General features: G+C 41.5%; 1 protein-coding gene across 2 annotated transcripts in view; it reads left to right on the forward strand.

Moving 5' to 3' along the window:
• Positions 1–10,982, forward strand: part of NHS (NHS actin remodeling regulator) — a 336,002-nt gene extending 325,020 nt beyond the window's left edge. For both annotated transcript variants that reach the window (XM_058535507.1, XM_058535508.1), the window contains exons 7-9: positions 960–3,941; positions 4,246–4,372; positions 6,912–10,982. In XM_058535507.1, the coding sequence (XP_058391490.1) occupies positions 960–3,941; positions 4,246–4,372; positions 6,912–7,521 (3,719 nt within the window). In that variant the 3' untranslated portion in view covers positions 7,522–10,982. The remainder of the gene's footprint in view (positions 1–959; positions 3,942–4,245; positions 4,373–6,911) is intronic.
• Positions 10,983–12,092: the final 1,110 nt, after the last annotated feature.

Below are 12,092 nucleotides of genomic sequence, written 5' to 3' on the forward strand. Positions count from 1 at the left end.
TATAAGGAGATGAAATGGAAGCCGGCCTTTAACCAGCTTCCTTAGAAACAGTTAACATTGTAACTTGTAGAGGTTTTGAAATGGGGTGTACTTGTTTTATGTTTGGCAAGCCAGGTGGCATTACTTTTTAAATCTCTGTTTTCGACTGTGAACGTTTGACCTTATGCATGTAAGCATATGCATTCAGGTCTTATAGCTGAAATGTAATATTCTGCTAATTTTTAAAAATTGTATTAAGGTGGAAATTACTAATACAAAGTAAAAAGATTCAATGAAAGATTCTAATAGAAAAGTATATCTTTATTTGAAGAAAGATATACTTTTATGGCATTAATTATTTTAAAAGATAAATTTCAAGCATATTCAATTAAATATTGACTATTGATAATATGATACCCTTGGTGACATTTTTTCTGTTCATTGTGCTTTGGATATCTCTTCCTATGGTTTATTATTATTATTACTATGGTAGCATCTCTTGTAAATGAGATTTTTATTTCTTATAATGAATTCTATGATTTTTATTTCATTATATTTATATTACAAAATAAAAATGAATAGTGGCCAAGAAGATAAAATGTACTTTAGTTAAAAAAATAGTAGTCACTTATTGGGGCAAAGTAATTTGATAGTGAAGAGAGAGAGAATTCATAAAAGATCTAAAACCATATCTTCTCTTAGTATACATACATACATACATACATATATACATACATACATATATACTGTGTGTGTGTGTGTGTGTGTGTGTGTGTGTGGAGAGACAGAGACAGAGACAGAGACAGAAAGGCAGAGGGACAGAGATTCTCCAAAGCATTTTAACTTTCTCCTAATTTTATATGCTGATTTTTTTCTGTAAGAAAATCTCCACCAGGCCAGCACCCGGATTTGTGAGCATCTCTCAGAATGTCTATTGTTCTGCTGATGTATAAAATATCTGTGCTTTCCATGTGCCCTAGATTCTGATGAATCGCCTGTGGCCAGGGAAAGGAATGTGATTGTGCACACAAATCCAGACCCTTCCAACACTGTCAATAGGAGGTCTGGAACCAGGGACTCCGAGTGCCAAACTGAGGATATTCTGATTGCTGCTCCATCCAGAAGGAGAATCAGAGCTCAGAGGGGTCAAAGCATTGCAGCTTCCCTTTCTCATTCCGCTGGCAACATTTCTGCGTTGGCAGACAAAGGCGACACCATGTTCACTACTGCAGTGAGTAGCCGCACACGATCTCGGAGCCTTCCCCGGGAGGGCAACAGAAGTGGGGATGCTGAGCCCAAAGTTGGTGCTAAACCCTCAGCATATGAAGAGGGGGAGCCTTTTGTGGGCGACCAAGAAAGAACCTCTAATGATTGCAGTGAGCCTCCCAGCAGCCCAAGTGCACAGGAACACCAGCCTGCTTTGGGCCTGTCCTGTTCTCAACATCTTCACAGCCCCCAGCATAAGTTAAGTGAGAGAGGGAGGTCACGTCTGTCCCGAATGGCTGCCGACTCTGGCAGCTGTGACATCTCTTCCAACTCAGACACCTTTGGGAGCCCCATCCACTGCATCTCCACAGCTGGCGTCCTCCTCAGCAGCCACATGGACCAGAAAGACGACCACCAGTCATCCAGTGGCAATTGGAGTGGGAGCAGCTCCACATGCCCCTCACAGACCTCAGAGACAATCCCTCCTGCAGCTTCTCCTCCCCTCACTGGCTCTTCACACTGTGACTCAGAGTTGTCACTAAACACAGCCCCTCATGCTAATGAGGACACAAGTGTCTTTGTGACAGAGCAGTACAATGACCACCTGGATAAAGTGAGAGGCCACCGGGCAAACTCCTTTACCTCCACTGTGGCAGATCTCCTGGATGACCCCAACAATAGCAACACAAGTGACAGTGAGTGGAATTACCTACACCACCATCATGATGCCTCCTGCCGCCAGGATTTTAGTCCTGAGCGTCCCAAGGCAGACAGCCTGGGCTGCCCGAGCTTCACAAGCATGGCCACTTACGACAGCTTTCTGGAAAAGTCTCCATCAGACAAAGCAGACACTAGCTCGCACTTTTCAGTGGACACAGAAGGATACTACACCTCGATGCACTTTGACTGTGGTCTCAAAGGTAGTAAGAGCTATGTCTGTCACTATGCAGCCCTGGGCCCAGAGAATGGCCAGGGCGTTGGGGTTCCTCCTACTCTTCCAGACTGTGCTTGGCAGGACTACTTAGACCACAGGAAGCAGGGGAGACCAAGCATCTCTTTTAGGAAACCAAAGGCAAAGCCGACCCCACCGAAACGTAGCTCATCATTGAGGAAGTCCGATGGAAATGCAGACATTTCTGAGAAGAAAGAACCAAAGATAGGCAGTGGCCAGCTCTTTCCTCATAGTTCCAGGGAAATGAAGCTGCCTCTTGATTTCTCTAACACGCCTTCTCGAATGGAAAATGCCAATCTTCCCACCAAGCAGGAACCTTCTTGGATGAACCAGAGTGAACATGGCATTAAGGAACCTCAGTTAGACACTTCAGATATTCCACCATTCAAAGACGAAGGTGCTGAATCAACTCACTATGCAGACCTCTGGCTTCTAAATGACTTGAAAACAAATGATCCTTACAGATCTTTATCTAATTCAAGCACTGCTACGGGTACCACAGTTATTGAATGCATCAAATCTCCAGAGAGCTCTGAATCCCAAACATCCCAATCAGAATCAAGAGCCACCACCCCATCCCTTCCTTCTGTTGACAATGAGTTTAAACTGGCTTCACCAGAAAAGCTGGCTGGCTTGGCATCTCCATCAAGTGGCTACTCAAGCCAGTCTGAAACGCCAACATCCTCGTTCCCCACAGCTTTCTTTTCTGGTCCATTGTCTCCTGGAGGTAGCAAAAGAAAACCGAAAGTACCAGAAAGGAAATCCTCACTACAGCAACCCTCTTTAAAAGATGGAGCTCTATCACTAAGTAAAGATCTTGAACTTCCAATTATACCTCCTACCCATCTTGACCTAAGTGCTCTTCATAATGTCTTGAATAAACCATTCCACCACCGTCACCCATTGCATGTTTTTAGTCATAATAAGCAGAACACAGTAGGAGACACACTGAAGCCGAATGCTCCACCATCCCTTGCAATTACACCAACAGTCCTGAAATCTGTTAACCTTAGGTCCATCAGTAAGTCTGAAGAACTTAAGCAAAAAGAAGGCAACAATACGGATCTCCCCTACTTAGAGGAAAGCACTCTCACTATGGCTGCTCTGTCTCCAGGTAAGATTAGGCCACATATGGCTAAGAAATCAATATCACGTCAGTACTCCACTGAAGACACCATACTGTCCTTTTTAGACTCCTCTGCAGTTGAAATGGGACCAGATAAACTACAGTTAGAAAAAAAACGTACTTTTGATGTGAAGAATCATTGTGATTCAGAAACAATAACCTCAGCTGGCAGCAACCTTCTAGATTCAAGTGTCACAAAAGACCAAATACATATGGAGAGTGAGCCTATCCCAGAAAACACACCAAGTAAAAATGGTGACTTTCCCACAGAAGGATTTCAGAGGGTCTCTGCTGCCCACACAAATGATTTGGATGGCAAAATACTACAATATGGAGCTTCTCCAGATGAAGCCTTAGCACAGGTCCAGAAGGCATCCTCTGTAGATCGGGAGGAAGTTGCACACCCTGAGTCTGTGGATGTGCTCACATCTCAGTCAAACTCACCAACTAGAGCCACAGACATAAGCAATCAACCTAAGCATCAACTGTGGATGAGCCGCCACCATGACAAAGTGCCTGGGAATATCAGCTATGAAGCAGAGACATCAACTGTAAATTCATGCTCTGAAAAATGTTCTGAGCAAGAAAATAGTGCTTCAGGTATTTCAGCCAAAAGTGCCTCTGATAACAGCGGAGCAGAGGAGCCCCAAGGAGGTGTGGATGAGGCTTCACTGAAAGGTCAGTGGTTGATACCTTTGTCACAATAGAAAGGTATCTCTTGGCGGTTTCTGAAGTTTTTCTTCCTTACATTCCCCATAACATGGTACGGCCCTGGGTGTTAGTTTCCCTCCACTATTTCTTTTCATTTATTAAAACAATTGAGATAAAGACCTTTCGTTATTGAGGGACTAAGCTGTGACAGATCTCTCTCTCATTTTAAAATGGCAGTAAGGTAACTGTTGTTTATTTGTTCCCCGAGTCAGTGAAGCACAGCAGTGTGCCGGGTAACATCTCCTAAAGATGCTTTTGTTCTTAATTCAAGAATCGTCACCGAGCGATGACTCTATGATTTCACCACTTAGTGAAGACTCTCAGGCTGAAGCAGAAGGTGTGTTTGTGTCTCCAAACAAACCTCGAACAACTGAGGATTTATTTGCAGTTATTCACAGGTGAGGCAACAATACCAAAGGTTGTGCTTCTTACGGTGCTTCTCATCAAATGCAAATATGGGAAAGCCTTGTATACTTGTAATACATTCAGCAAAAAAAACAAAAGCAAGCAAAGAAAAATTATTTTTCCAAATCAAATTGATAGACATATTCAAGTTGGGAAATATGAGTCTTTATATATAGTTAGATAGACCTAAATTGAGAGACTTTCATGAGAACTGTTGAGGGAAGATGTTTTTTCCCTAGGAAAGACATTCTGGAACAAATTTTTATTTGAAAACAATTTGTGGTTAAGCAACTTAGAGTGAAAGCTCAAGCTCTAGTCTAATCTATGACTTTTAAATAATTTCTTGAACCTAAAAAATATGCTCAAAGCTGTAATCCTACACTAGCAGAGATAAATGTAAGTTGATTCACTAAACCGTCAGAGCTCCAAGGTTGAGGCAAAACAGTCTATAAGCCTGCCCTTTCCAGAGCTCAGAACAAACTCATCACTGCTCCTTTTTCTTCTTCTCTTCCTAAAACTTAAATTTCTTTAATAACACAGGCCTTCTCTAAAATTAATGCTCCACATCCCACTGATAGGGGATGGCCTCTGGGCTGCTTTCCCAGGACAGTGTCAGGTCCATGCTGCCCATTCACATTCTCTCATCGGCCACCTGCAACCTTGTGATCAAGGCCCATATTTGCAAGAACACTCCTTACAACCTGTGTCCGAAGAACAGAGCAGGAACTAGCCCTTGGAAACCGAACCCATATCAGACTGAGCTATCCAATCATGATGTGCCTACTCCTTTCACAACTGCAACTGCCTTCTTCCACTAGGCCTCAGTGATCTACATGGGACTCCCAAGGGACAAAACGCGGGCACTGTCTTTTCTACCTCATAAAGTTATACTGTCTGAAGCAAGTTCTTTATAAGCAGCTTGCCATCATTTTTCCTGGGATTCTACTTTTTAAGGGAACTTGTGTTTTCTGTTGATATGGTTCTCTCATACAGAAGGAGCGCTGCTCTTCAACACCTTTTTAAAGGAGCCAATCAGCAATGCCTTCTGTGTATACCTTAGCAGGCACACTTTTCCGCTCGGAGAGTCAAGAATCATTAGTTTAGTTTTCTTTGCCCTGTGTGTAGTCTAAGCTCCCATTATATTCCCCTCACCCCCACACTTTATTCTCAACCTTAGGACAAGTTACTAAAATGCTATGTAAGTTAAAGAGCCAAGTTCTTACCCCAAAGAACCAAATGCTAGTGTCTGGAATAGTGGACAGAACATAAGTAGTGGAGTCAGAAAGACCTGGAATTGAATCCCAACACTGCCACTTCCTATCCTGTCATGAGTCAGTTAAAACCTCTGTACCTATCCCCTTACTGTAAATGGGGATGCCTATAGCTCACAATTTTGATGATAAAATAACATTTTAGTGTCTAGAATATGGGAGGTGCTAAAAGCAAATGTTAGTTTGAAACTCCTACCCTATTGGAGTGCCAGACACTGGCATATGCAAGACAGCAGCCATAAAGGTTTCAGTGAACCAAAATCAGGCTGGTCTCCAATTGCAAAGCTGATGTTTTCTCTACTTTATGGATTTTGAGGTTGGTGAGAGAGCATGTTGCCAATACTTATCAATGAACTGAGTCACCCTGAAGATTCACTGAATTTAAGCCTGTTTACTTATCAAAAGAAATAATATGATGATGGGTGCCTAGGTTTGGTAGACACTGAGTTTGGTAATCTTAGATTTGCATTTGTGTAGGATTATTTATTTGTGTACAGCACAGTGACAGGAATGATTTTGTTTTCTTGAGAGCTTACAGCGTACAGAGCTTTAAGAGCTCCAGAGGTAGTCCAGGTTTTCAGCTCCTCACAGAAAGTTGGCTTACTGATTAATACAGGGTTGATGTTCCTAGGCAGCTATGGAAAATGGTATTTGCAGCCAAAAGTGGACTGACTTATTTAAAAAGTCATGTAAGAAACCTTTTTATATGGAGGAATTTAAAAAGTAGACAGAAAAATATAATGCACCCCCCCACACACACATATCTATCACCCAAGCCTATCAACTATCAACCTATGGTGAATCCTGTCCCATCCACTTTGCTCTTCTGGTATTCATTGGAAGCCAATCCCAGACATCAGAGCATTTTATCTGTGTTGCAGAAACAGATTTAATAAGAGAAAGCTACAGTCTATCCCCACCTACACTCTAACCCGGAGTCAGATACCAGTGTTTTCTTATACTCTCATAAAATATCCCAATAAGTCTTCCTCTAGAACCTCTAGCCTCCACATTAGTTGTTATTTCAAATGGTCATTTCCGGAACCTAATTTATTTCCACTGGTTATTGGAGAATTTCCGTCAGGCTGTGAGTGCTAAAAGGGCGAGGAATGTATCTGACTCCTCATCTCCACAGCCGAATGCTTAGTAACTGATCAGATGGGGGCACCAATGTACTCTTTAAGGAGATGCATGAATGTGACTCAACAGTTTGAGTTTTATAAAAATGCCTGTGGACTGAGACATTTCCTTTTCTTAAAAGGTCTAAGAGGAAAGTACTTGGAAGAAAAGATTCTGGGGACATGTCTGTTCGAAGCAAATCGAGAGCTTCCCTTGGCAGCAGTAGCAGCAGCTGCATTGGTTCTGTCACTTCACCCAACAGCAATGTGACCACCCCAAACAGCCAGAGGTCTCCTGGCCTCATCTACCGAAATGCCAAAAAGTCCAACACATCAAACGAAGAGTTTAAGCTGTTACTCCTCAAGAAAGGCAGTCGCTCTGATTCCAGTTACCGCATGTCTGCTACTGAGATCCTGAAGAGTCCCATTCTGCCCAAACCTCCCGGGGAGTTCCCAGCCGAGTCCCCCCAAAGCACCCATGAGGCCCATCAGGGGGCACCTGGGGCCGAGGCATTGTCCCCACTCTCTCCATGCTCCCCACGAGTTAATGCAGAAGGGTTTTCCTCAAAGAGCTTTGCCACCTCAGCATCGGCAAGGGTTGGACGTTCCCGGGCCCCCCCTGCGGCCAGCAGCAGCCGCTACAGTGTCCGCTGCAGGCTGTACAATGCACCCATGCAGGCCATCTCCGAGGGCGAGACGGAAAATTCCGATGGGAGCCCACACGACGACCGATCCTCCCAGAGCTCAACATAGGTGGCCTGTGCCAGGCTGGCCGTCGAAGGCCAAATCCCTTAGTCATATGAGGACGGAGGAACAGAACAGAGGACTCAGAGAAGTCAGCACATCATGGGGTACCATCACTGCTTACCAATGAATTCCTAAATATTTGCTGGGCAAGCGGAAGGTGGTTTGATCTTTCTTGATTATTTTCCATGTTTTTAAGTAGCTGCACTGTCTTACATATTTTCCTTTAGCTTAGTTTGATTTACCCAATCTCATTCTTTTTGATAATATAGAATTGGAAAATGTCTGCTTCTCATGGAACCTAGAAAAAGTTTTCCCAGAGCTGCCTATTCAGAAAACAAAGCCCTCACTGTCATAATTCTTAAGATGAAATTACTCTGGAGGTTTGGTATTTTTTTACATTAAAATGAACTAAAGCAAAATTTAGAAGACAGAACTGCACACATGTAAATACCATATTTTTGATAAAAATGTGTAAATAGATTTATCAGTGACGAGTGGACGTGGCCAATTATCTACCACACACCAACTGTTTATGGAACACAACAAAGTGTAATAATTGTATTCTGTGAATACCATTTTCATATCAAATACCATATTTAAATGTCCACCAATATGATTTCTGAGTGATAAACCTCAATATGAATTTTAAAGTGGTGAAATAAAGGCAATTCTGAGGTCATATACGGAAGTGTGATTAACTTAAAATAATGAATTCAGACCTAGCCATTTTTGTGATAAATTGCAGCACCAACCAAGCTAATAGTAACCCGTGGCTGTGATATGCCATGTGGCAATTTGGACAGAATGAAAAGCATGCTTTTGATTTTTCTTTTTAAATCAGTGAGAGAAATCATCATTCTCAACACACAGCCCTAACAACAACATTTGACAGTGTCCTTTAGATTTTAATTTTTCAATGGATTGCTTTAAAGAGAATGAGTAAGGACAACAATAGTTAATTTTAGGTTATGTTTTATATTAGGCCACTGGGGATATAAACAGTCATAATCTAATGACTATAATCTTTAAACTCCTTAAACGTTTAGCAATGAGCTCCAGGTTCTTGAACTAACAAAAATAAAACATAAGCATGCCACAGAGCTGTTGATTTATCAGTCGGTACCTGCAATGAGTTTTCAGTGAAGCTCTCTCTTTGTGCTGATGAGATTCATGCTACCTAGAAATGAACAGAAATGACACTGTGAACAATGTAGCTGGGAAATAGGTATGTGTATATGCATTATTTATATTCGTTGTTAAACTGGGAATGGGGAACAGCTCTGGTTCACAATGCTACATGCAACTGAGTTTTTGTCTGATTTTACTATATCTGCTTGATGGCAAAAGGGGAGGGGTGGTGGGTGGGAAAGGAAATGTTAGGGCAAGTGCTCTGATAAAATGAAGGCAGGGAAACAAGCTGAATTACTTGAAATTACTTGAATTTTCTTGTCTTAAAACTGAAAAAAAATGTAGTTACAAGTTGAAATCTGCAAATGGTTTTTACACCTCTGATGTTAACATGAACTGATACTAATGTTTGAAATGATATGTCAGAAAAATAAGCAGCTATGTACTTAGAGTATGTTTTGAATGGGAGAAGGTAGAAAGTAGAGAGAACTAAGAAGGGATATGGCCTATACAAGAATAGAATGTGATTAGAATGATAGAACATACCAGAGTTACCAAGAAATTGATAAGCGGCTGGCTTTAAGCTTATGCAAGTGGCATTTGGGAAAGTAGGATGTGTGGAAGGCGGTTTGTGGTTTTGGTTTAATTCATGCAATATGAAGGAGAAAGCCTGGTCTAAGAAGATGCTGTCTTTTAATAGAAACACTTTCTAAGATGTTACAGATAAGAATTAGAGAATCTGATTGCTATTGGTTTTTGTTTGGAAAGAAAAAAAAGTCTGGCTTCTTCTACTATTTGTTTTCACTATCAAATTGTGTTTCTTAATTTCTTGTCATCCTTATATGTAATATGGGTGCTGGGGGTGGCGGGGTAGAGGAGGGAGAGAGTGTTTGTGTGTGTGTGTGTGTGCCCGTGTGCGCTTATGCTGGGATAGATAAGCTACGTGATAAGGGGTACATTTGAATATTTACAAAGTGTTATACTTTTTATTAAAAGAAAAATGTTTGGGGATTTGAAAACATGGACCATCATTTCTCATTGGAACCCATTAGTTAAGAAAACCAGCATGGTTTAACACCACATGGGAACATGAATAACTTTTTCTCATGCTTTGAAAAGTACACTTGGCAAAATTTTAAAAATAAACTTTTTAGACAAATGCGATGAGAAACAGGCATTTCCAGTCACAATAGGTGATCTTTTGAAATTTTCATAAAAGCAGTTCGTTTGCAGTATGGCTTTTGTGTAGTTAGGAATTTTTTAAGCGTAAAGAAAGGTATATGGGCTTTAAAAGTGATTCTAAATCTTGAATAGAAAACACATGAATTGGTTTAATAAATATGTCACCTTTTTATTATTGACATTAATTTAAGGTACCATATATATTTAAAAATACATATTGACTTGAATTGTGAGGCAATAAGATACCTTCTATATGTAATGATCACAGAACTAACCCTTATAACATAGTTTTACTTATTTTGTTTACTCTAAAAATCTATAGCAGAGTTTCTCTATTTTATATTTCATAGATTTAAAAAAACCCAGATAAAGATGGATTTTAAATTCACTGTGGAAAAGAGTATTGAGTAGCAAACTGAGTACAAAAGCAAGAAATTCCCTAGTAATCTGAGATATTCTACATGGCTTTATTACATAGCATATAAGACCAAGATTTAGAGGGCCGTCTTCAACATCACTGCCATCTTGAAGCAGGGTACACACATTAGGTATTGTGAAGAACATCGATCCAAACTTTTCTTCTGTTTGCACTGATGCTAATGTTTTGTTCTCTTGTTTATACAACATGTCTATGTTGTGTGGGGAACATTTTTTTTCCTTACTTTTTAATTTTTTTTGGCTAAGTAGAGGACATGGACTAGTTGTAGCAAACAAAACACACTGTTTGCTCTTGCCGAGGGCCAATGAGTGAGTCCATATGCTGCAGTGGTGGCAGACTTAGAGAACAAAGATCATGACAGATTTAAAACTATGAAGAAGGTTACAGTGTAACTATTTTGGTACTAGAACCAGTTCATGCTGGCCAAAAAGACAATGGTTTATGGACTTGCATCCATTTTGTATTTTTGTAATATTTGTAAATATGAACTTTTTAAATAGTTGCAAAAATGGTTTCTTTTGTAAGATGTTTTCAACGTTTACATTCAATTCAAGCCTTTGTATATTTTAGAGCTGTGCAACACTTTAAGTCTTGTATTTATTTTTAGTAAAAATGGTGACAGTTTCATTGTGAACCTCTCTCAAAGAAATGTACCAGAAAAGTTTGATTACCTAGAAAGTGTGTATAGAAACTGCAAATAAACGTGACTGCAATTAAACAATTGGTTTCTCCCTTCATTGCTATGTAATTGCATTCTTTCGGATTCACAGACAGCAAGTGTTTCACAGGGAACTGGACATAAAGGAGAGGCAGTGCTATGGCAAAATTATGAGAAAATAATAATAAATACTGTCTCTATAATGGGCTCTAATCTAGCTTTGTATTTGAGAGGAGAAAGAATACATTTCCAGTGTCCAGTATACCTTCCTTCTAGTTCCTCTCTGGGCCAGGAAAACATTTATGGCTTTACTTTGAAATACTCAGCTGCTCTGCTTCTGATAATTACTCAGACTGTGCCTCCTTCCCAAGACGGGCAGCCTCGAGATACATAAGACAATATGCCACTAAATAATGTCATGCACCCTCTACTACATAGCAAATTTATGTGCCAGATACTGTTCTAAGTGCTTTGCTTAGTCTAACTCATGTACTCCCCATACTGTGCCCATTTTACAGATGGGAAAAGTTAAGTACAGAGCCGTTACTTCACTTGCCCAAAGCCATAGAGCGACTAACTAAGCCATAGAGCGACTAAGCGTTGCGGCTGGGGTTCAAACCCAGCAAATCTGGCTCCAAGGTCTGTGTGGAGAGGTAACAACTTTTTAAAATAACTTTTCCCCTGTTAGTACCAAAACACGATTGCTAAGGTCGATTGCTAAGGCCCTGCCCCTCTCGCCCTTCAAATTCCAGCACTGACATGCACACACCCACGATCGAGTCAACGTCGACGTCCGTGGTGAGTCATGGGGGGCGGAGGGGCGGAATTATATTAAAAAAAAAAAAGCTTCAAAGAACCAACCAAGGATAGCGGGGAGGCCACACGCCTGCCTTGCTCCCGCCGGAAGAGTCGAGAGCGCGCCGGCGCTCCTGCGCAGCCGCAGAAACCCCTCTAGCACTGGAGGTTCGCGCCTGTGGTCTCGCACCGGGTTCCAATCCCACCAGCCTCCGCGAAAGGAAACCTGAGCTCCGTCGCCAAGCGACAGGCGCTCGGCGGCCGGCACTGGCGCTGCGCAGTGAAAAGCAAAGCCCCGCCCCTCGGCTGTCTCCCTAGCAACGTCCCGCTCCCCAAGGGCTGCGCAGGCACCCGCGGGATTGGTCCGTTAATGGC

Source organism: Diceros bicornis, chromosome X (genome assembly GCF_020826845.1).
Source record: "Diceros bicornis minor isolate mBicDic1 chromosome X, mDicBic1.mat.cur, whole genome shotgun sequence".
NCBI lineage: Eukaryota > Metazoa > Chordata > Mammalia > Perissodactyla > Rhinocerotidae > Diceros > Diceros bicornis.